Source organism: Rhinopithecus bieti, unplaced genomic scaffold (assembly GCF_001698545.2).
Source record: "Rhinopithecus bieti isolate Rb0 unplaced genomic scaffold, ASM169854v2 scaffold_43749, whole genome shotgun sequence".
Taxonomy (NCBI): Eukaryota; Metazoa; Chordata; class Mammalia; order Primates; family Cercopithecidae; genus Rhinopithecus; species Rhinopithecus bieti.
The window spans coordinates 257,717-283,146 of record NW_016818380.1 but is presented as its reverse complement, the minus strand read 5'-3'; the positions used below and the strand labels follow the sequence as shown (position 1 = coordinate 283,146).

The window sequence follows — 25,430 nt, the reverse complement described above, 5'->3', positions numbered from 1 at the left end:
GCGGCTTTGGGACGCAAGAAGGCGTCCTGGCTCCTCCTACTCTGACAAAGTGGATGGGTGCCTTAGCGAAAGGCCGTATGTTGACAGATCCAGGGATTCCAATCAAATCGAACTTATTGAGCACATGGAAACTCCCGGCATAGGGCAGGCCCAGCAGAGGCTCTGCTGGTGGACTGGGGACATTCTCAGTGTGGGGAGCCTGGGCATCTTGTCACTTCCCATTAGCTGCAGGATGCCAGGATCCTTCATTTCTGATAAATCATTCATCCATTACCAAAAAGTAATGGTTTTAAAACTGATGTTAGGAAAAATAATGTTCTTAGAGAAGTTAGTAAGTTTGCAGGAACAACAAGGCTTCCCACACACAAGTTGCCAGTTTGTATAATCTCCTCAGCTTTTTAAAATGCAGAACTTCTCAGAAGCTTTATTATGCTAACAAGATTATAATTTCCACACAGGTGGAATTGCTATACAGTATTTCCCAAGCTCATTTAACTATCAGTCTCTTTGCTCTTGGGATACCTGTTGAGCTATCTAATGCATCACCAAACCACCTGCTGATAAAGCAAAACTAAGTTAACAGAACTCAGGAAGGGAGAGAACCACAGCATGTAAGCCATGTCTCAGGATGAGGAAGACAGGAGGATTTTATAGGGTCCTGGGGGGTCTCGGCTCATGTCGGTTAAGAAGCTTTTTAAGGCAGGGCATATAGTAGTTAAGACTAGCCAACCTAGCAGGGTCTGGCAGGGACTTTTGATAGACAAGCTATTGTTTGGTAAGCAAGCTGTTTGCTCAGGTGAGCAGTGTGCTGTCTCAAGTAGATTACTCTGTAGGGAGTTTCTGAAGCAAAAGTGAAGTTATTGCTTCATAGTCTTATCTGCCTTGGGCAAAGATTTCGTGGACCAAACAACTAAGTCATGTTGACACAGGTGGTCTCAGTTCTTAGGACCTATAGCTGTGTTTGGTTGATGGAGGTTGTCGTAGTTCTCAGAACAATTCATATTTCTCACATGTACAAGAGACTAGTACATGGGATGCCAGTCTTTTCAAATGCACTCTGAGAAATACAGAATCTTTGAAGTTAACATTTCCAACAGAAAGTCCTTGAGTTTAGTGCCTATTGCATAAAAATGACTTTCTGTGTTTCTAGGGAACCTCCCTGGTCTTCCTAATTAAAGATTTTAGTTAATAAGTGTTCATATGATTCATTCTCCTTGTGATTTGTGATTTTTATAAAATTTGATAAAGTCCCATTTCCTTTATCTAAGAACAGCTAATTTAGGTTAAGTTATGCAATTTAGAATAAAATTTGAATAAGAAAAGAAAGTATTGAGGACAGAGTCAGATTTGAGTCAGAAACTGGGAGGTGGCTTTGAAGGGAAGTAGGAACAATCAACTGTATGGAATATAGTTTCCAATTTTTTGTTTTCTTAATGCTTTGGCATTTGAGGCCTAGATGGTGGAGAGCCTGCTCCTCCCAGGGCTAGCTAAGTCCTACAGAGCAAATCCCCCTTTGAGGACACCTTTGACATGTAAACCAACCCATCCAGAGCTCGCATCCCCAGTCATCTCCTTTATCAAACTCACATACCAGACAACATTCTCCCTGCTCGAAATCACCCCAGGACCAGGTACCCAGCAACTGGATACCACTCCTGTAGCCCAGAGCCTGCTGAAATATTCAAACCAGCCAATGTAGCTTACTCAGCTAACTACCCTGCCTCATGCATCCTTCCCTGGAGACCCCAATAAAGGTTCTGGGCCATGCTCTGCCCCCTCCTTCTGCCTCCTGAGTGACTGTGGTTCTTGCCATGTAATCCTGCATAGTCTACCGTGCCTCCTGTTTCTGGGGTCTGTATGAACTTCTTCCTTCGTGACAGTCATTTCCATGTCTGCTGTCTTACTATCCCTGATTAAAACAAATCCCAGGAACATTTTAACGCACCAACACGAAACGAAGCGTAATGTAGTCGGTACAATGGCAACGCATCAGAATCACCTGGGGCGCCATCTGCCCAGGCCTTGCCCAACAAGCATTTGATTTAATTGGCCTGCAGTAGGGACTCAGGTGGTTCTAATGGACAGCCGGGGCAAGAAACACAGAGTCAGTGATCCCCAAAGTGTGATCCTGGGACCAGCAGTGTCAGCCATCACCTGGGAGCTCGTTAGAAATGCAAATGTTTGGCCCCAGCCCAGGCCTCCCAATTCAGAAATTCTGGAGGCAGAGCCTGGCAAGCTGCTTTATCAAGTTCTTCAGGTGATTCTGAAAGACCTAAAGTTTGAAAACCATGGCACAGACCTAAAGCAGAGTAGAGTCAGAGAAGCAGAAGCAGGTCACTAATGGATTGAGGGCCTGGAGCTTCATGGCTACAGTTTCTGCTCTCTGCTAGTGCTGATCAATAGCTTCTTCCAGTTCTAGAATCTTAGGACAGAAATTCTGCTGCTGATGTAGCTAAACATTATTATTATCATTATTTTTGAGACAGGATCTCACTCTGTGGCCCAGGCTGGAGTGTAGTAGCGTGATCTCGGCTCACTGCAACTCTGCCTCCCAGGCTTAAGCAATCTTCCCACCTCAGTCTCCTGAGTAGCTGGGATTACAGGTCTACTTGGCTAATTTTTGTATTTTTTGTAGAGATGGGGTCTCGCCATATTGCCCAGGCTGGTCTTTAGCTCCTGACCTCAAGAGATTTGCCCGCCTTGGCCTCCCAGAGTGTTGGGAGGCATGAGCCTCCACCCCCAACCTGAACTTAACCTTTTTTATATGCCCGTGTCATTGCCTGCTTACAGTTTGGATACCGTTTTTAAAGAACATGAACAAAGTATTCTTCCCTATTATGTATATTCACTGGAAAGAACTGTCTTAGGCAAATGTTCACTCATATATAGAGGCTTCCAAACATCAGGCTGGATATTTTTTGCATGGACAAGCCTAGGATTGTGCCCCAGTTGTACCTATACACACATCAGAGAAAACCAACGGGTCAAAGCTTGAGGTAATGGCAACCAAAGATTGGCGTGTTTTAAGAACATTCCAAATTTATGGCATTTTACCTTCAGAAGGCCCTTTTTGCTCATTTCCTTCCCTGAGTCTTTGTAATCTCTAAAACATGACCTCCTCGACTTTTTGTGTCTTACCACAGTGGCATGGGCAGCTAGGTGGTTATGCTTCAGAACTAGAAAAAACAATCCTAAGATTTCTAGCTTCACATGCTCATGTTTCCTGCTACGATGTAATTGAGTGGATCTGAAAAACTGTAAAACCCCCAAAACTTCCAAGGGTTCGCTAGAGCTCCAAAAACTAGGTCAGCCATGTGGCGCTTATACTTAACTCTTGGTGGTGGTTTGTGCTATTGAGTTGAATAAGCAATAGAGGAAAACATTTACATTGTGAAATATTCTATGACCGGAAGACTGTATGAAAATATAATCTCTTCAGTAGAGAACAATGAAACTCATAAACCAGGATTTTCCTTCCAATATGTAGTGATGAATTATAATTTTTTAGCTTAGCTCTCTCTTGATTTGGTTTCAATATGTATAAATATCAATTGAGCAGTATCCTTGTATGAGATACAAAACTAGTGAAATATACTTTAAAAATTATTTAAGCATTTGCTGAGAGACCTAATGACTTTAATAAGGCAGAACAGTGATGAAACCAACAAATGTTCGAATTTGTAATGAATTAATACAACCTTCATTAACAAAATTGATAAGGATTTGGTGTTTTAATTACAACTTAATTCCCTGATTATATAAAACAAAGGGAAAACAGCCACTTTAGTTTTTTTCCTTCATTACTATTTGGGAAATGTCAAGATGGTCACAGCCTGTTTTAGATAAATGGTGAGTGGGATATTTTTACTCAGAACACTTCTAAAACCAGATGTGTGGGTTTTTTCCACACCAACTTCTCTAACTCTCCAGACGCCAACTAGGTGTCCTACAATTCAATTCAGTTCTGACGCTCTCTACCTCAAGTGAGTGTCAGATCCTACAAGTTACAAAACTCAGTTCCACAAAACTGCCCCAATGCAGACACCAGTTGCAAGTCCCAGGGAACCACCCATACTTGTGCTGAGCTATGAGTTCCTATAACCTCCTCTTCTGGTTTGATAATTTGCTAGAACAGTCCACAGAACTCAGGAAAATACTTCGCTTATGTTTACCAGTTTATTAGGAAAGATACAACAGGAACAGCCAAATAGAAGAGATGCATAGGACAAGGTATGGAAAGAGGCAGGGGGCCTTCCATGCCCTCTGGGATGTGCCCCCTCCTGGCGCTTCCATGTGTCCACCCACCAGAAAGCTTACCAAACCTAGTTGTTACAGAGCTTAATCTCTGGACCTCTCCCTCCCCTTTCTGGTGGTCAGTGGAGAGAAAGTTCCAAGCCCCTAATCACTTGGTCTTTCCTATGACCAGCCCAATTGTGAGGCTATCAAAGGGCCCCAGCCTAAGCCACTTCATTAGCATACGGTCTGGTGTACTTACCAAAGGTCATTATAAATAACAAAAGACTCTTATCACCCTAGAAATTCCAGGGGTTTTAGGAGATCTAGGCCAGGAGCCAGGACAGAGACCAAATATATATATATATGCTATGGAGATTTTGAGCTGTCAGATCGAGACCATCCCTTCTGTCAGAACGACTGCCAACTGCATGGGATTGCTTAAAATGAGTTAAGTATGCCAGAATGCAATGGAACTGATAGCATCATCATCTCTCATCTGATGCCTGGAAGTTAGGGACTAGTGAGTCCATGGCAGAGAATACTGTAGCTCTTTCATGTGGCGGTGTCCCATCCCAGATGACACTCACCCAAAGGCATGGGCAGCTAAGCATTAGGCTTTTGATTTTTCCAAACAGACTTACACTGGCTCTGTCATTTTATTTCTGTGTTTTCCTTATTGGTCAAATGAATGTTTAAGGTCAACCTCAAAGTATCAAATGGAATTGTGAGGGTATGACTTGTGAGTTCACATTTTTCCAAAGAAACGCAAATCCATCCACTCTGTCTTGTAGCTTTCTATTGACATCTAGCACTGAGGCTTACAGTACTTTAAACTGTGACTAGTCCAAATGGATCCCGTGAGTTCCTCAAGAATCAGAACCAATCTTGTTCCAAGTTCTAGCATAGTGCTTGGCACACAGGATCTGTGTATGGAGTAAGTAGCAGAGATGCTACAAGGGATGCAGTTTTCTTTTTTTTTTTTTTTTTGAGAGAATGCAAGTGAGAACTAGATCTCTAAAATTTAGGCTGACAGATCCTTGCTGATGCCAGACTTCTTAGCATTCCCCTCTACCACAATGCATGCCAGCTAAGGGGCAGAACCAACCTGGATGTTCAGTGGGCGTGTGATGCATGGTGATGAACACACATGAAGGGCACTACCACTTCGGCTCAACTCTAATGGACAAATGTCAGTGCCATGCAGTTGTTACTGACAAATCAAGCTATAAAAACTTTTTGCTCTTTAAGTGGACTTGCCCATAATATATAATCAGCTGTGGGGCAGTAGCCTCTAAATTATTTTATTTAAAATGATCAGAACCCAAAACAAAAGATATAAAAAACAAAAAACTCACAACAGGAAATTAAAAAACAAAATGATTGGACCTCTGAACCTAATTTATTCAGAGGGCCTCTATTTGAGCTCATCAAGTAACCAGAAACATCTTGATAAATATTCATTCTTCCAATTACAGAAACGTTTTAAATCTCAATTCAGTGAAGGACTAGTTCTTCTGGTCAGCTGGTATAACTGGCATTTAAAGACAAAAAAATGTAAAAGGGAAGTCTTTGGTTTCCCAATATATAAACAAAAATGATATCCAGAAAACTGAGAAGATGTAGACACTTAGCATTCAGGGCAAAGTATCTGTAGTGCTGTCAAACCTGTGGGTGATGGTGGAGAGGTTTATTGGTTCCTTCTCTCCTGATTGTGTTAGAAATAGAAACATCTGCCTCATCATAAAAAGTCATGATTTAAGAAATCTCCCACTGGTCATAGAAAGATATGTGTAGAAGATCCTGGTTAATCATTGGGCAAAACCCTCCCTAGGCAACTGGGAATTGTTTCTTCAAGGAAGTGTCACCCAACAGTCCAAGCATGTTCACAGATGAAGTAGCTGTTATTTCTTTCTATACATCCTGAGGGTATGAACCACACATCCTTCTGTGTAAAAACATACTAAGCACATTCTTCACAGAGCCAGTAAACAATAACTTTGAAGACTTGCTCAGAACTTTCTCTGAACATCTGCTTCCATTTACTGTGACCTGCTCCAAATATACCTCTAATTCTAGTAAGTGCCTGCTCTAAAGTCGAACATCTCTCTCAGGAAAAAATGGTGAATCCATTCTAATAAAGCATACTCCTTCACAACCAAATTTCTCTTTTAAAAGTAAAACTGTAGAAAACTGACTTCAACAATGAACACATAGCAGTCCAATTGGTTTACTTAACCCAGGGACAGATTCGTTTGATCAATTTCTCAGACATATGAACTGTGTTTGATGTGTCCAAAGCACTGCCTTGCTGTTTAGTGCCTTTTAGTGGCCTCCATTTAAAAAAAAAATTCTATGCTATATAAATCTCTGTATATTATCAATCCATGTATTTGATGTTGCTCAGTGCAGTGGTGTTCTTCACAGGAGACTGGCTGACTGGAGAGTTGAGATGGAATATCTACTGAATAAACCATATTTTTCTCAATATCAAGATTAATGAAAGCATACTATCAATTTCCTACTATAGCCTAGGGGCAAAAATATGGAAACAGTCCATATTTTCATCGGTTCCCATTATTTTGGAATAATCTTAAAAATTTGAATATGTGTCTTTTATTGTTAAAAATCTGAAAGCAGGATGGAACTTTTGTTCTAGAAGGGTGATCATCTGATAGGCACAGAAATGTTGGCTCCAAGCCACACAGGTGGGCTCCTGGCCCCTAGCTGCAGACCCCTTCTCTGGCCACCAGGCTGCCCTCTGGTGCTTATCTCTCAGGTAGCCTTGTTAGCTCAATGCATGTCGATGTCATACATTTTTGACAAATCAAATGTTTAGAAGAAGTCACTCTTTTTAGTTAGCCTCTTTTTTCTTCTGAGGGCTCTGGAAGGAACTCCTGCCCAACCCCTCGTTAAAAGTGTGAAGAAAATATTTTCTAGATTTCTGCCAGAGTAATACAAGAAGAAAATAAATACAATTAATGGTTGTTCTAACTGTAAGCAGTTTTATAATGATTATTTGTTAGGAGCTTATCACTTTTAACAGTAAACAAAAGAGGTCAGAAGAAGTAGTCGGCTATTTAATAACACTGGCCAAGACATTTTCCCGAATATTCTTACGAGAAAAAAGTAAGCTATCAATATTTTGATTTCTAAAGGCCAATTTAATAAATAAATGCATGCCAGAAAAAATACAAAATTACAACTGAAAACCAATAATAACTTAACAGAAAATGCTGTGTTGTACACTTTTTATTGGTATGGATAACTTATTAAAGTAACAAATCTGAAAACACCTTTTGCTTTTGCTGGAAAGAAAGTACTATGTTAGAGAAGAACTAAGAGAAACCAGAAATCATTTGCAAAATGTAGGCATGTGATATGGTCTATGGTAATGCAACAGCCAGAGGTGCTGTTTTATCCATTTGTGTGTGCATGTTTGTACAAGCATCAGAAACCAATGACATAGACCCCAAAAGCAAAGTCACAACAGGCTTACTCTGTGAAACATGCTGGATTACAAGCACAGACTACCCAGGACGCAGAGGCGGTGCAGGCGCAGGTTTGTTGTTTCTTCTGTATGGGGTTTCCTTGCCAGATAGGGGGCTAATCATGCAATAGCTTGAGTTTCTCTGAACGTGATAAACACCCAGGATTACTAGAACCGGAAAGCGTGTGTTCACTGTTTTACAAGACAGCTGAGCGGTGTTACAAAAACAACAAAGTTCCTTCACTTTAATCTGGTTATATGCCCAAACCTCTAATCAAGAAATAATGCAGCTACAGGAGCAAATTAAATTACTATAAAACATTCCTTCATCTGTAAAACATTTCTTTTCCCCTCAAATTAAAAATTTAAAATAAAATGTCTTCGTTTTTGATAAGCAGCTCCACCACCAGTCTCTGATATCGTATATCATTCAATGCAGCCATGGCATCTAGTTCTGGAGATCTCATAAGGGTGGGTCCAAAGACGATTCCAAGGTTCTCTGCATTCATAAGATTCTCCTTTTCGTGGAGGGTCACTCTGAAAAATGCAAGTACCAGGAATAAATGACTTTGTGTAAGCCATATGTTCTTCATTGTGCTTGAACACTAAAACAAGATTCACAATAAAAGTTTGCATCTACTTATCAACAGGTTATTTCTCTGTAATTTCAAAGTACTGACTTTCCCTAAAGTAAATGATGTTAAGAGATAATTTAAACTTGTGGTGTTAATGTGCTGGACTGTATGGATTCAGTTCTATCTATGGATCCTCCTGCCACAGCCCACAGCCTATAGTTCTAAACCTACATTTGCAAATAGCTGAGAAGGAACTGGGTCACCTTGATTTAATCCACCCACTCTCCCTTCACTCTGGCTGTCTTTGCTATAGAGTAGTTTTGCAAGTAGACAGTTGAATAAGTGTCTAGGGAGAGAACAGCAGCGACAGTAATAAGCAATGGCTATGGGTAGGCAGCATCGTCAGGGAGGGTATGTGTTTATATGCTTTTTACCACTGCACAGTAGCACAGAGAATATCATTTGAGAGTTAGTCCTTTGTTTTAGTGTGGAACACTTAATTACATCCCAATAGGAAGCAAACCTGAATTTATAAGTGAAGTTGTAAGCACAATAAACAAAGGTTTTAAATGAGAGGAAAAATTTAAACATTCATGAGTGACTAGAATATCATTTTGTATAACTCATGCCTTTGGCCACAAATGTATTTTGTTTCTGATTGGTTTTAAATTTTGAAAACCTAAAACTACTAAAACTTGGTCATATAATCTGGAAACCTTTGCTTCAACTGATAGAGACCAAGGGTGACCGAGTAAGGGAGTAAAGCTGCATGACTATCAATCGCCTGAAAACATCAAACCACAACTAACTGAAATACTTTTTCTTTCCTCCCTTTATCCCTTACTTCTTTACTGCACCACTTTTTACATCAGTTTGCAGTGTTGGCAACATTAATTCAATAATCGAAAATCCCATCACCAAGTTTGAAGTGCTTTTTTTGGAGCAATAAGACAGGAAAAGTGAGCTGCCTTGCAAGTTCCAAGTTGCTTGCTTCTTGCTTTATTATGCAAAGGTCTCTTCTGCAGCCACAACTCTCTCCACAAAAATTAGTGCACGTCCTTGGCAGAATACTGGTATTTCTAGCATATCTGCAAACATATACTGAAACTGCAAATCCATTTATAACACAATCAAGTCTGCACTCAGTATTGTAGTGTAAAATATTTTTAGCATTCCTTCTTAACTAGTACAATTTCGCAAAAGACAATATAGCTATGCATTTATTTATTCATTCAATAGATCATTTGTCTTTTCTTTCACCCTTCATTTCATTTTATCCTTAAAATTTGGATGCAATACAAGTATAAGACTCAAAGTAGCTTGCCTCTTTAGATGTGCCATGAGGTACCGGAGGGTTTCGCAGTGAGCAGGTGGCAGTAGTTTCAGTGCTTCATGAAGGGTTTCCAATTGCTCATCAGGATCCATAATTTCTAAAATGGTAAGTTGAATACCAAGAAGAAAAGCATTATCACAAAATTGCTACAAATGGTTCACTGAATTCTATTCTTGTGATAATCCTCTGAAACTGGTAAGAATGCTTTCTCATAATTCCTTGTCCAACAGCTTCGGAAATTATTTTTAAGGTTCAAGTCCAGATTTCCAAAGGCTCTTAGTTTCAATGTGGCAACACTAGTTACTTGGACTTTTGGGGATGGAGGGAACATCCAGTTTTGTCACTTGAGTGTCTTGGAGTCTGACAACTTCAGAAATTGGACATTGAATACAGGATGTAACAACAAAAAAATTCAGACATGTCAACACAGATAAAAACTTATACATGCAAATGAAGTGACCTTAGAATAATACTTACGGGATGGTACACTGCTTAAAATATCCATTTTCAGCAATGGTATACTAACCGTGTCACTCCATTACCCACTCTGACCCCAGGAAAGTCTTATTAATTGATATTCATACTTTTTTCTTTTTAAACCAAAACATATACTATCCAACATTTACTTGCTTTATTCATTATGTTTAGTTTTAAATTACTTTGTTTTATATAAAAAAATCAAATCTACCTTCCAAATGCAAACATTTTCTGACTCAGACATTCAGAAGAATGCACGGCAGACTTTGAAGGCACTTCCAAGTGTTTTGCCTGATGGCGGGAGCCCTGAAATAAATGTGACTCTTCCAAAGGTGCAAATTTTGAAGGGAACCATCTACATGTGAATGTTTTAGTTCCAAATGAACAAAACCCCAGCACATTCCTTTGAGGTCAGACTGTATTCAATTCATTAGTCATCTGTATAACTGAAAACAACATATTTGGAATTCTGTAATCTCAAAAAAGAGCACCACAGTACATTCCTGCTTCTACTCAAATGTCAAAGGATGGGGTGCTTTTAAAAGTTGGGTTAGGCCGGGTGCGGTGGCTCACGCCTGTAATCCCAGCACTTTGGGAGGCTGAGGCGGGTGGATCATGAGGTCAGGAGTTCGAGATCAGCCTGGCCAAAATGGTGAAACCCGGTCTCTACTAAAAATTAGACAGGTGTGGTGGTGGGTGCCTGTAATCCCAGCTACTCGGGAGGCTGAGGCAGGATAATTACTTGAACCTGGGAGGCAGAGGTTGCAGTAAGCCGAGATTGTGCCACTGCACTGTAAGACCGGGTGACAGAGGAAGACTCCATCTTGTGGGGGAAAAAAAAAGTTGGGTTTCAAGGTAATTTCAATGAGACTACATGCTGCTGAGTCCTAATCAGGATGGCGGCCTTGAAATGCTATGAAGACTACATCTGACCAGAATGCAACATCCAAGACACAAGACCAAAAATCCTAGTGTTTCCAACTTATAAAACAAACCAACTCAATGGTAATGAATTGAAGTCAGGTAAAAATTGGTGTAAGATGAATGTGAAAATTTCCTAGCATTGGTAAAGCAGATGTGATAAATTTCAGAAACTGAACAATGACTGAAGCTTTTTAATTCAAACAAACTGACCATTTTACAATCTCTACCCAAAATTTCCTCATAGTTCCTGGCTCATTTCTTTGAATGAAGAATGGATTTGCTTTTTGCCACGATAAATGATGTATGGTCTCTGAACTTCGTGGCCTTTAAAAAGTGCCAATTTATAACAGTGGTGCCAGCTCAGATACTGAAATTTAATCATCGAATTTCTAGAATAAAAGAAGAACGTACTATAACAACCACTAGTTAGGGGTTTTTTTTTTTTTTGAGACAGAGTCTTGCTTTGTCTCCCAGGCTGGAGTGCAGTGGCGCGATCTCGGCTCACTGCAAGCTCCATCCCCCGGGTTCACGCCATTCTCCTGCCTCAGCCTCCCGAGTAGCTGGGACTACAGGCGCCCGCTACCATGCCTGGCTAATGTTTTGTATTTTTAGTAGAGACGGCGTTTCACCGTGTTAGCCAGGATAGTCTCGATCTCCTGACCTCGTGATCCGCCCGCCCCGGCCTCCCAAAGAGCTGGGATTACAAGCGTGAGCCACCACGCCCAGCCTAGTTAGGGTTTTTGTTTGTTTTTTGAGACAGCTCTGTCCCCCCAGCTGTAGTGCAGTGGCATGATGATGGTTCACTGCAGCCTTGACTTTCTGGGCTCGAGTGATCCTCCTGCCTCAGCCTTCCAAGTAGCTGGGACTGTAGGTGTTGCCACCACCATGTCCAGCTAAATGTTACTTTTTTTTTTTTTTTTTTTTTTTTTTTTTTGGAGACGAGGTCTCACTATGTTGTCCAGGTTGGTGTCAAACTCCTGGGCTCAAGCAATCTCAGCCTCTCAAAGTGCTGGGATTACAGGTGTAAACCACTGCACCCAGCTCTAGTTTTTACTATAATATAAATTAATTTGAAACTACACAAATCTGGAAATTAAAGAATAACCCAGTTTCCTTTTAATTTTCACAGTTAATCTCTGTAGGGAGAACTGTGAGATAGTGTTATCGGGCGAGCAAAAAAAAATCTGCACATGGCGAGTTTACTTGCTACTGAGGGTGACTGACAATAAACCATGAATATGACATATTATAGTTACACGATTGGAATGAGGCAAGTGCGATGGGAAATACAGCAGGATAAAAGCATCGGAAGTATTGGGGGGTTGCAATTTTAAGTGGTGTGGTCAGGACAGACCTCAATGGTAATGAGCCATGTGGAGATCTGGAGAAAGACAGCGCTGGTGGAGAAGCAGCCATGCAGAGATCCTGAGGGGAGAGGATGCCTATAATGTCTGAGGAAAAGCGGAGAGCCAATTGTGGCTGCCAGTTGAGTGAAGGGGGAGATATTAGCAGGTGTGGTCAGAAGGGCAACAGGGCACTTGATCATGTCAAGCGATGCAGGCTATTTTAAGAATTTAGCATTTACTAAGATAAATGGGAAGGTTAGCAACAAAGAAAGGTCACGATCTGACATGTATTTTTCAGTTATCTGTACTCTGGCTGGCCAATGGAAAACAGACTGTGGAAGGCAAAGAATAAAAGCAGAAAGACCATTCCAGTAATTATTAAAAACATCCAGGTGAAGAATGACAGTAGCTTGGACCAGGGGGTAGCAGTGAAGGTGGTAAGAATTTGTTGGATTCTGGGTATATTTTGAAGGTGGAGTTCACTGGATTCCTGATGAAGGATATATGAGAAACAGAAGAATCATGAATGATCCGAGTTTTTGGCTTTGGCAGCTGCGAGGACGAGGCCTCTGTTAACTGAGATCAGAAAGACTGTGGGTGGAGGAGGTTTGGTGGAGAAAAGTTCCATTTGAGATGTTTGTCAGGCATTCAAATGAACATGCTGACTGTGGATTAATCTGGTGTTCAGGGAGAGGACATTTACATCTCCAGGCTGGAGATATACATTTGGAAACAAATGACAAAATGCACTGAATATACTGAGATCAAATTGGCAGACATTCTTCCCTGGAACTCATTTCTCCTTTTCTTCCACTTACTAAAGTATTACCCATTACCATTTTTTTAGAGAATACAACTCTTTAGCCATAAGAAGCATAATTTAAGAGAGAAATAGACAAAATGGAATGTATTCAGAGATGAATGACCATCAATTGTCAAATATACAAAATACACATGGAAAAGGGTGATGCCAAGAACACTGCTAATGGGAGGGAGTTTTAAATAAAATAGGCAGATTTCTGTTGTACACAGAAGGGCTTCATGACTGTTACATCTGTCCACCAGTGAACTGGCTGCCTCTGGAAGCAGTGAGTGAGCTTGCAGGAACTAAATATTTCAAAAAGAATGTTTTATAGAAGAGAGTCTAGCTGCATGACCCCTTAGAATATGTTCAAACTCTAACATCCTACAGTTCAATATAAAATTGTAAGTTGACTTATTCAACAAATATTTATTACACTTATTATGTAAGTAAGGGACTATCACAGGTACTGTGGGAAAAGGAACATGAGTGAGAACTCCTCCCTTTAAAAGGGATTCCCGTGAAGTAGGAAGACAAAACGTAATTACAACCTTCCGGCATGAAGGAAGGAGGCAGTAAAGATATCCAATTAGAGGTGATGGGAATCAGAGGAGAAAGACGGTCTGCAGCTGAGAGGTCCAGGGAAGAGCAGATGGCATTAGAGGATGGCCTGGAAGGATCTGGAAAATGTGAACACTGTCAGAGAAGGAAATAAAGACTCTAAGCCCATGAAGATCTAATTAAAAGCTCTTCTACAGTATGTCTAGTTAATTTTACATAGAGAAACTTGAATACAAGAAGATTAAAACTTAGAAAAAGGGGTGGCTCAGTGGCACGGCTGAGGAAACACTAACAAGTTCTCCTTCCCAGGCTTCTCTTCCAGAGATTTTAAGTTGCTTGGGACCAAGAACCCTGGGTTTTATTTGAGTTGATCTGACTCACTCAAGGTTACACACTGAGACAAGTAGCTTTTCTAAGATGCTCTGGGAACAGAGCTCTCAGAATCCTTGGCCAGAGGAAGATTTCTCCCCTCATTACCATGAGGAGCGCAACTTTGGTAGTGCTGTTTCCATCGTGACCAGGAAGCATCCATAATGCTGGATTACTGGACGCTCTGTGAGAAGCACCTGTCTTTTTATTCTAGGGCAGCAATGTCTTAACTGGTGGGGAGAGGGAAAGAGGAATGGGGGGTTAGTGAACCCAGACTTCAGGTGGGTTTATCATGGAGTTTCCAGGGGCTTTGGAAGAACTTCCAGCTGTAGCATGGGATGATCTGGCTTTTTCCACCCTTGCTTTCCTTTTTCATTTCCTGCAGTCACTCCCTTCCAGCTTTTAAGCTGCAGGTTCCTCCAAGAAGGCTGCAAAAGCAGAGCTCAAACAGCTTTTGTAGAAGAAAAGTTTAACATAAATTCTGTTTTTTTGTTGGCAAAGGATGCTAATAAATGCCAGAGACATTTTTAGGAGCTGAGAGAGAAAAAAATTTTGGAGAATATATCTGCATTAGGAAGGATCATTTAACCCTGTCCCTCATTTGAAAGGGGTTCTTTCCTTCCTTCCTTCCCTTGTGTAAGTCTCATTCCCTGTTCTATCAAGTGAGCCAGGCAGTGTGACAGAGTGGGTTAAGCAAGGGCTCTGACCTTGGAAATGTGTGTGAATGCCAGTGCCACCTCCCCTAGTAAGCAATGTGACCTTACACAATTTACTGATACTCCATCACATCTCCTCCTTTCTAAAATTACATCATGGATGTAAAGTGCTCGTCTATGGCACCTCGTCTATGCTCTATAAATGTTAATTTCTCTCTTTCTTATCTGCCTTTTAAGAGAATGACTGTATCTGCACATCTAAAGAAAGAAACTTAATCTACTGCCAGAAGAGAGTGTACAAGGACACAATGTTCCACAAACAAGATATTGCTGTCAAACATGTACAACAAACATTTATATTATATATCAATATTATGCCAGGGTTTTTGGTGTCACATAAATCAGACATCCAAATAGCTGAAATTATAAGGAGAAATTTCTACCTTGATTTCCGAAAGTTTCTTTCTTATGATGTTGGTTTCCAGAGTTCTCTGAGAGGTGAGATAAGGGGTGCTAATTTTGGACAGGAAGGCTGTTTCAGAAACAAACTCCATAATGATGACAAATGATTTGGAAGGACAATAAAAAGAGTTTTTTTTCAGCAGCTAAGGTGGGTGTGAGGAAAGGAGAGGTCATTTGGAATTGTGGGGGCAAAGGCCTCAAAATCCAAGAGGAAGCTTGGCTTTTACTTCTTCCTAGATATGGCGGTATGTGGAGTTCAGAACCTGGGTTTGCATCACTGCTTTGTCCTCTGCTGATCGTGTGCCCCGGAGTTAGGTATACAGCCAAGCTTCAGTTTTACTTCCAAGCAACAACAGAGTGGGAACTCACCCACTTTCAGTGGGATCAGAGTCCTGGGGATCACAGCACACTGTGGACTGGGCAGCTTTTCACAGGCTCTGTGTGTGTGTGTGTGTGTGTGTGTGTGTTGCTTTCTAGAGATGAGTGGCAAAGAGACTTATCCGACTGGAGAGGAAATGTCTGCCCCATGAGACAAGGATGTGTGAGAACCCTCATACAAATTTTCATGATCAGCCCTGAGTCCATAAGAGACCTAGAATTTGTCATGCTTTCTAACCTAATGCTTTGAAAGAATTCAGTGTAATTCTCATGGCTGTTCTCTACATGGGAGCTTGAGCTGACCCACAAGAAATCAGGGCTCCACGGAACTAACCACAAAAATCCTCCATAAAAGCCCTGAAAGGGAAACTAAAATTTAGAACAAAGAAAGACTGTACTTCATGAAATTCCCAAGTCAAAAGCAAATTAGTGTTACTAAGGAAGTGATGTTATCATTTAAAGATGAAGACAACATATGGTTTTAAAGAGAGAAAAGCAAAGTGACAGAAATGGCCTATCTTTTCCAAAAAAACCGGTAATGCTAATACTTAAAACCATTAAGAATTCCCTTCTTTAAAAAATGAAGTGTGAATTACAGGTATGATTTTTACAGCATAAAATTTGACAAATAAACCTTTGCTTTTTCTCATTTTCATTTCAACTAGAATTTNGAGCTTGAGCTGACCCACAAGAAATCAGGGCTCCACGGAACTAACCACAAAAATCCTCCATAAAAGCCCTGAAAGGGAAACTAAAATTTAGAACAAAGAAAGACTGTACTTCATGAAATTCCCAAGTCAAAAAGCAAATTAGTGTTACTAAGGAAGTGATGTTATCATTTAAAGATGAAGACAACATATGGTTTTAAAGAGAGAAAAGCAAAGTGACAGAAATGGCCTATCTTTTCCAAAAAAACCGGTAATGCTAATACTTAAAACCATTAAGAATTCCCTTCTTTAAAAAATGAAGTGTGAATTACAGGTATGATTTTTACAGCATAAAATTTGACAAATAAACCTTTGCTTTTTCTCATTTTCATTTCAACTAGAATTTTAAAAAACTTCTTGATATAAAATAGTGCTTTTTAAAGTATGATTTGTGGGCCAGTGCCAGTTTGCTAACTGTTAATAGTCTGCATTAACTTATATGAGTACAGAAACTGAGAATAAGAATTTAGAAACATATAGCAAAGAAATCTTATGCTTGCTGAATTTAATAAAAGATAGTTGGGTTTTTGTTTTTGTTTTATTTCTTGAGACAGAGTTTTGCTCGTTGCCCAGTCTGGAGTGCAGTCGTGCAATCTCGGCTCACCGCAACCTCCGCCCCGGGTGCAAACGATTCTCCTGCCTCCACCTCCTGCATAGCTGGGATTACAGGCATGCGCCACCACACCCAGCTAATTTTTTGTATTTTTAGTAGAGATGGGGTTTCACCATGTTGGCCAGGCTGGTCTTGAACTCCTGACTTCAGGTGATCTGCCTGCCTTGGCCTCCCAAAGTGCTGGGATTACAGGCATTAGCCACCACCGGCCTGGTTTTGTTTTTTTAATTTTACTTTTCCAGTTATTCATTTTTATTTTATTTTACAAAAGCATTGGCCTACGTCTAAAGAGCACTGGTATAAGCCTCATTTTGGAAAATGAGGTTTAGCACATTACAAAGAAGCTTCTGATGGCATTAAGTCATAAAATAATCGACGTTACAGAACAATGCAAAATTCTTGTAAGTATATTAACCATAGAGAGAGGCGAAGGGGAAATACTTCAAAAATGCATTCAAGTTAACCAGAAAACCAGGAAGAGTGATTACCAAGAGGAGGTTGTCAGGTTATTTGAAATACATGCATTCATACTTACTGGCAGATTCTATAAACTTAGGGTAGGCATCATATGTAATGAGTGGAATTGGCAAATCCCTGAAGTACAGTTTAAGTGCACCAGTGATAATGTTGATATCTTCATACATGTTCACAGAAATATCTGCCTTCTCACCATCTTTTATGGATGTTGAAAGAAACAAAAATAAATATCTGGATTCACAGCACTGTTTTAATGAAAGACATATCTGTATATAAATCAAATTTTAAAGATTAGCAATCCTTCAGTTTTTAACAAAGTGTAGTGTGCTACATGTTACATATTAATGATTAATTTTCTATGAAAGAGCCTCTTCTGATCTCCAGCATGCCTCACCTGCCCTACCAGACAGGTTAAGCTCCCCAGTTATTAATATTTTCCTTTATAGCCCTTATTAAAATAAAATCAATAGCTACTGTGTGATTATTATTTAAAGTGAGCCCTCCATGAGTGCAAGGACCAAGCGTACATGGTTAACATCGTATCTAAAGTAAAGAACATGGTGCCTGGCATATAGTAGCTGCTTAATATTTTTGAGTTAACGAATCAATGGAAAATAGATTTAGACAAGCTAGGAGCCTAAAAGAGTAACATGCTGGGGCTTCCTATGTACGTTGTTATTAAACTGGTTCTTTTAAAACCTGCTTTTTAGTAAGTATACACAAATACATTCTTCCACCTGTATTATCTATTTACTTATTTTCTGTTTTGAAATAATGCAAACAAATCCTGGAATCTGATATCTACATACTACATACTAAGTAGGGCTATACCATATCAGCACAGTCTATAATATCTCTCTTTCCTGATTGTTCCTTTACTTTCTGCTCTTGCCTCCACCAGACTAGGGCTCTTCTGGGGTAAAGCTCATGAGATTTTATTTCCTTTGACCATGGATCTCTCACTGTACTTGTCACATAAGTATCTGTGATTCCACCAAAGGACAAAATGTAGCAGAGGTATAATGGCAGCTGCTGACGTCAAGAGTAGTCAGCTTTCCATTCAGTGACTAAGCTGGGGAAGATTTCCCCAAACTTGCCTTTTTACCTTGGCTCTTAAATGAGTTCATTCCAGCATCCTATGGATATTGTCTTCTTTCTTGGATCTCATTACTTGAGGTTTATGTCTCTCAGAAGTGATCATCCTTAATTATTCCAAATTATTTTGCTCTGTTTATTTGATATCCTATTCCTTTGAACATGCATGGAATTGGGCAGTATTTATATACAGAACTGATTTTAATGATCTGAGTCACAGGCTTCCTGTAACTCTTGTTAAAATCCTTTGCATCATTCCTACAGATCTTGCAGATGAGTGCTGGTACATATCCTTGGGAAGCCGAAGACTGGCCCCCAGCAGTGTGGCTACAGGGAGCCAAGGTGAGCTCTCCATGAATTTTAAAATCTGTTACTGGTGTTTTCAGGTCACAAAATGGTTGTCTTATATCTTCAATAGAGGAAACTGTGCCATTTCTTTGTTCTCTGGGGTCCATAGGAACATTCAATTTCTTTGTCAGTGTGAATTTAGTTTTGAGACTCGTAGCCAGAGGCTGGGAATGGACATGCTCAGCTGCAGAGCTTCCAGAGTAAAGAGATGCTTCTTCCCGTTCAACCTGTCAGGGATTCAGGACTGCTCTTCCTGATGCTTATTCGGAGTGAATACACCATTACTTCACCTCCCTTTCTTTGCTATTAATCACGTACTTGGGCTGGCCTTGTTTCCCTCAGGTTGGTAATGAATATTTAATTATTTTTGCTTTCTGCCTCTGTTGCCTACAAGAGGTCTGTGAATGGGAGAAGTTTCTGTGATAGGACTAGAAAATGTACTTGCAAAGGACAGTGGTTCCTTAAAAGATCACTAACTCTTACTCCTTTACTTCCTATATTCAAGGCTACAGGTCTTCTTTGGAACCACCTTGTTCTAGTCCTTAGAGCAAAGACAAATTGGAGAACCATGGAAGCAAATCTTAATTTAAATGTTAGCTAAGAAAATTAAGCTCCACTGAGCTTTTCTTTGACTAGGCTCCTTCTACAGTGGCGGATGGGAGCCCCACGGAAGGCCACTAAAGCTGCTTTCAGCTTTCTGGCCCCAACACACGAGTCCGGGCTTGGGTCTCAGCTCATCAAAGATGGTGATGAAGATGCCAGGGGGGCATGGATGACAGGCAGGGTGAGATGGGTTAACTCAAGCCTGAGAAGCCTGAGATCTGTAATGGTATAGATCCTACTCTTTATTCTATTGTTTTTGGTGAATGTAATCGCTCTGTATTTTTGTGAACATGGACCAGCCTAGGATACTCAAATATTGGTAACATAGTTTTATTTTATACTTCTTTTGCACTCTGAAATTTGACTGTTTAATAATTACAACTCATAGAAAAAATTATAAGCTAAGTTTTAAAATTTGGTATAATAATCATCGATTATTTAGAAAAAATAATGCAAAAAATACCTCATAAGAAATTTAGCAAAGAGTATTATGTCTTAAGTTATGGAACATTGTGAAAAACATACCTCTGTCGAAAGCCATCTTGACATCTTCAATTAGGTCACTAAATCCTGATACTCGGTATAGTCCTTCAGAATTAAGACCTGACAAATAAAAATAGTTAGTTTCTTTGAATTATGTCTTTTCTTCAGATTTTAACTTCTCACACTTTAAGCTGGGAGGTAGTGTGTCAGAAGAAATAAAATATACATGTTTAGAAATCTTTTCACACTCTTCTCCCAAAATAAAATGATTTCACACACAGTTCTTTAACTCTTACCTATTGTCACCTGAATATCATCTGGCTCATCATTTGGTCTAATTAAGTCAAATATGTGAAGTCTTAAGGGAAATAATTCATCACCCCAATTACATCATAAATTCTTTTACATAACAGAAGACTAAGATAAAATATAGGCCTGTTTTTCCCAAGTGGGAAAGAATAATTAGGATGCAGCTCTGTTTTTGGCTTTACATAGTTTCAGTAGAGCATTTACACTTTTGCTTCTTGAACCAAAGAAAATATAAAACTGAAAATGAATTTGTCTTTACCTGTCAACTTTTGCAGACTGGAAGCATCATCTATAAATGTATTTTTATATAAGCATATTTGCTATACTTGGTTAAATGTACCTTGAAATCAAGCTATTTAATTACTTGTTAAATTAATTCATTTCAGTCTTTGAGATCATTTGACATATGAAACCATTCCCCTCCAAATTACAGAAGACAACTGTATTGTGCAATGAGGTACCCAAAAGCCATCAGGACTGGTACTGGTAGTGAAAGGAGATCACTGCAACCCACACTGCAAATGCCTCACCTCTAGACTCAATCTCTCTGATGCACATGTCTACTACCATTGGCCGCTTAGTGGTGTGTGCTTTCACGAGCGTTGTAAGGTCACAGCTGTACACTTTTTTGACATGTTTCAAGTCTGGTTTACAGTCATTTGGGACCATCTTGGAACACTGCTTATGAACATTCAAACCACAATCTAAGAAAAGAATAAAGAAAGGAAACATTCAATATTATTTTCAGAGTTTTGAGCATTCTGGAGTGTTAATTTTAGCAAAAGGCACTCCAGCTTGAATTAGGTTTTAAAGTGGACTAGACTCCAGCAGTTCCTTCTGGGTGGGAAAACAATATTCTCATCTTTTCTCTTGGAACGATTTGGTTATAAGCCAGGAGACCAGAATTCTTGCTCATGCTTCATCATTTAATTGCTATATGATCTCAGGAGAATACAATGAAAAATCAAAATTAGTAAGTGTTTAATTCAAAGTCCACAAAATATGTCAAATAGCCAATAAAAAATTAACCCATTTCTTTAAAGTTACATAAAAAGTTTATTTAATGTGGGGTATAATTGTATTTTAAGTATATGTGATATAAAGTGGAATTGGACCTCCAAAAGTAGGAGTATCCAGGGCCCTCTTAAAATGGTGCTGCTCAGGTTTATATCTATCCGTAATCCTTTCTATATATATGATAACTAATATATAAATTCCTCTAGTAGCTAGAAATAGCTGTAACTATTATTTATTGCTATACTATTACCAGCTAACATTTATTGAGGGCTTACTAGTGCCAGGCACTATTCTAAGTGCTTTACATTTATTATTTCACTTAAACTCACAAAGCTCTATGAAACAGGTACTTTTTTCCCTCATATTATACCTGAGAAAACCAAGCACACAAGTAATAAGTAATTTACCCAAGGCCATGCATTTAGTACACAGTGCAGCAGAACTCAAGCCTATGGATGATTCTAGAGCCCACATTTTAAAAATGTTTACTGTTTAATTACAAAGGATATAGCTGAAAAGATGTATAGAAAGAGGAATGGGGAAAGGAATGTGGTGGTTCCAGCCCTCCCTGGGTGCATCACCCTCTAGGAACCACCATATGTTCAGCTATCTGGAAGCCCCTAGAGTCAGTCCACAATTTTAACACCTAGACACATACTGCCTCTACTGAAGTTACTCTTTTGCTTTGTAATTTTACTTAGTTATAACTCCTAAGATGCCAGAAACCAAATATTTTCTAGTTAATATTGTGAGACACTTTATTTTTCAACAAGCAAAGCACAACGAAATTTTAGATGGGGTAGAGAGGAATACAAATATTTTGTTAAATTAGACTGCAGAGTGAGAAACCATACCTAAATAATTCAACTAAAATAAATGTCATTTTTATGTTTTAAAAGAACATAACCTATTTGTTTTAAGTTCATAAAACTCGATGTTGACCTCTTGTAAATCCAGTCCAAGTGGCGCATATATGATTTATAGCCAGGTCTTAAGGAAGTCAATTTGAAAATCGTACAATGCCATTCAGTTTTGCTTGCTGTTTCTGGCAGAAAAGGGATCCTAATATTCACCTCACAAAATTGTTATGAGAATTAATGAGCCAATGCATTCAGGTGCTTTGAATGTTGTAAAATGCTAGACAAATGCTGGTGATCATTATCATGACTTTTGGTAAAAGTTATTAGCTGTGATCTAGTTATATATAGCGGTAACAGTTAACAGAGACAAGGAAAATTAGCCAAAACAAGGAAAATTAGCCAAAACTTACGAACAATATCATTGTTTCATTAAATGTGTAGACACTGACAACTTGAAGTGAGAACTTAAGGCCTGTGGCAACTCTAGGGAAAGAATTCATATGAACTGAGCACCTCCAGGTACAAAGACAGGCTAGGTGTCAAGGGAAGCTGGGTCTCTGCATATGTGTGGAAGATGGCATCACCAGTGCTAATAGTGCCAAAAGTTATCAACCCTAAGGAACGTCAGCTTGTGAATACAGAATGGCTTCCAGAACAAACAGCTCAATCTGTACTATCTGAACAAACGACCCAACACTATTCCATATCATTAATGTCCAAATGACTTCAAAACCAAGTCCCAAATTCTTCTTTATCTCTGTATTAGAGAATACATAAGAGATCTGATTCAATCATAAGGCAAACCAACTGTCCACTTAAAAGATCTCCTGTCTCCTGAATATTTTAATGTTTTGGGTAACTTTTATAACTTAGAATTCAGTCTAGAATTTATTAGCTATGTGATTTTGAGTGAGCTGCTCAAATTTTCTGTACCTCAGTTATGTAAAATGGGAACAATAATAGTATTTATTAGAGTTCATGTGAGGCTTCAATGTTAATATATGTAAAATGCATACATGTAGTAAACTGTGTTTACCATGACTATGTTGTTGTTTAGAAAAATGAAATAACACTTTGAGAGGCCTTTTCTATGTAGTACCTCAAGGTTGTCAATCAGCTTAAGGTTAGAAGCTAAGTTGAACTCAAGGCTAAAAATTTCATATTTGTCAGATGTGAAGGCCAGGTCCTGAAAAGGAACTGGATAACTGGGGATACAGATGCTTCCATGTCTACACTGTTCTTAATGTATTTCATTTAAATAAAAGGACCCCCAAGTAAGTAATGCATCATTTCTCTCTCGACTGCTTTTGCCATATTTGGGGAGTTTTCAGCTATTATTTTTTTCAAATATTTTTTCAGCCTCTCATTCTTTATCTTCTTTTGGGATTCCAACAATACAAATGCTTAAAAGTTTTGTTATGGTCCCACTGGTCTCTGAGGCTCAGTTCACTTTTTAAAATCTATTTTCTAAGCCAAGCATGGTGACTCACACCTATAATCCCAGCACTTTGAAAGGCTGAAGTGGGAGAACTGCTTAAGGCCAGGAGTTTGAGACAAGCCTAGGCAACATAGTGAGACCCTGTCTCTACAAAAATTTTTAAAAATTGGTGGTTGTGGTGGTGTGTGCCTGTAATTCCAGCTACTCAGCGGGCTTGAGGTAGGAGGATTGCTTGAGCCCAGGTGGTCAAGGCTATAGTGAGCTATGATCATACCACTGCACCCCCGCCTGGATGACAGAGCGAGACCCTCTCTCTTAAAAAAAAAAAAAAAAAAAAACATTAAAAAATACAATTTTCTCTTTGTTGTTTGACTTGGATAATTTCTACTGATCTTCACTTCAAGTTCATCTTCACTCTGTCATGTCTGTTCTGCTACTGAGCCCATAATCCGGTGAGTTCCTTTTAGTTATATTTTTCAGTTCTAAAATTTCCATTTGGTTCTTCCTAATATCTATTTCTTTTCTGATATTTCCTTTTTTTTCATTTGTTTCAAGAGTGTTCATAATTGCTTGTTGGGGCATTTTTTATGACAGTTGCTTTTCTTGTCTGATAACTACAATATCTGTGTCATCTTGATGTTGCTATTGGTGTCTGTCAATTTTCCTTTTTTATTTAAGATTTTCCTCGTTATTTCCAGAGTAACTTTTGATGAGTAATTCTGAACTGTATCCTTGATATTTTGAGTATTATTTGACTCTCGTTCCTACTAAATCTTTAAAATTGTAGCCTGTAGTCAATCTGTTTGGATTTAGAATGCCCTTTTGTAGCCCGTGATCCAAATGTCAACCTACTTTACAAAGTTTTTTTAATGCTACTGCAGTGCTATTGTGTCTGCCCCACTTGTCTATTACTCAAATGGCAGGACTCTGCTCCACATTCTCTGTGGCACTGGGTGGGAGGGAGAGTACTGCAGGTAGGATTGAAGTCAAAGCTGTGCCCACAAACTTGGCTGGGGAATAGTACTATTTTACATGCAACTGCACGGTGGGCATAGATGATAAGAGTTCTCGTCACTCTCAGCTGCCTCATTACTGCAGGTTAGGGATGAAGATATAGCTCTCCCCATAGACTTGGGCTGAGAGGGTGCTGCTTCTACTATAGGGTGGGGAAGAAAGTCAGGATCCCAAACTCAAGCTCAGCAAAGGAGGGATACCAGTTTCTGCAAGGCAGGAATGGAAGGAAGCTAGGGTTCCACTCACAGGTTTGCAGTAGAGTGCACCACTGCTATTGCAAGATGGTGGTGGAAAACTAGGTTGTACCTACAGACTCTGCTGCTGCAGCATCCACTGACAAGGTGTAGCAGAAGGGTCTCTGTTTACCTAGAGAATGGAAGGTATGGCTGAAAGGTTTCTGTGCTGCTGGGCTGCCCTTTTCCCACTGCGTTAGGTAGAAAGAGCAGCCTTTTTGGGGGATTATTTTTAATCTCTGCCAGTTGGCATTTATGGTTCGTGGGCTTCTCTGGTGACCAGGCTGGGATACACTGGAGGTTAAAACAGACAAAATTAGCCACCAGGGAACTCACTGCTAGGTTGTGGAATCCTGAGGTGCTTAGTCTGCCTTCCAACTTTCAGAGTCTTCCGATAGTTGATGTATATGTTTTGTCCAGTGCCTTTTGTTATAATTATTGGGAGTAATAAAAGCATATTTATCCACCTTGTCCAGAACTGGAAGAACTCTTATAACAATGTTTTAGAAGCATGAAATTCAACAAGCTTCAAAATCTAATAATAGTGTTGATATACCTCATACTTTAAGTGTAATACACACAGGTCACAGATTGAGTCAGAAAGGGCTCTTGGTAAAAGCTATCCCA

The 25,430-nt window shown here is 39.5% G+C and overlaps 1 protein-coding gene across 4 annotated transcripts in view; it reads right to left on the bottom strand.

Annotated features, from left to right (window-relative positions):
- Positions 1 to 7,344: 7,344 nt before the first annotated feature.
- The window catches only part of CHN1 (chimerin 1), a 214,678-nt gene continuing 196,592 nt past the window's right edge, over positions 7,345 to 25,430 (bottom strand). For 3 of the 4 annotated variants that reach the window (XM_017856959.1, XM_017856960.1, XM_017856962.1), the window contains 5 exons: positions 20,772 to 20,945; positions 19,975 to 20,052; positions 17,462 to 17,599; positions 9,623 to 9,728; positions 7,345 to 8,260 (listed from right to left, as the gene is read on the bottom strand). In XM_017856959.1, the coding sequence (XP_017712448.1) occupies positions 8,089 to 8,260; positions 9,623 to 9,728; positions 17,462 to 17,599; positions 19,975 to 20,052; positions 20,772 to 20,945 (668 nt within the window). In that variant the 3' untranslated portion in view covers positions 7,345 to 8,088. The remainder of the gene's footprint in view (positions 8,261 to 9,622; positions 9,729 to 17,461; positions 17,600 to 19,974; positions 20,053 to 20,771; positions 20,946 to 25,430) is intronic. The other variant, XM_017856961.1, reaches the window with a different exon arrangement.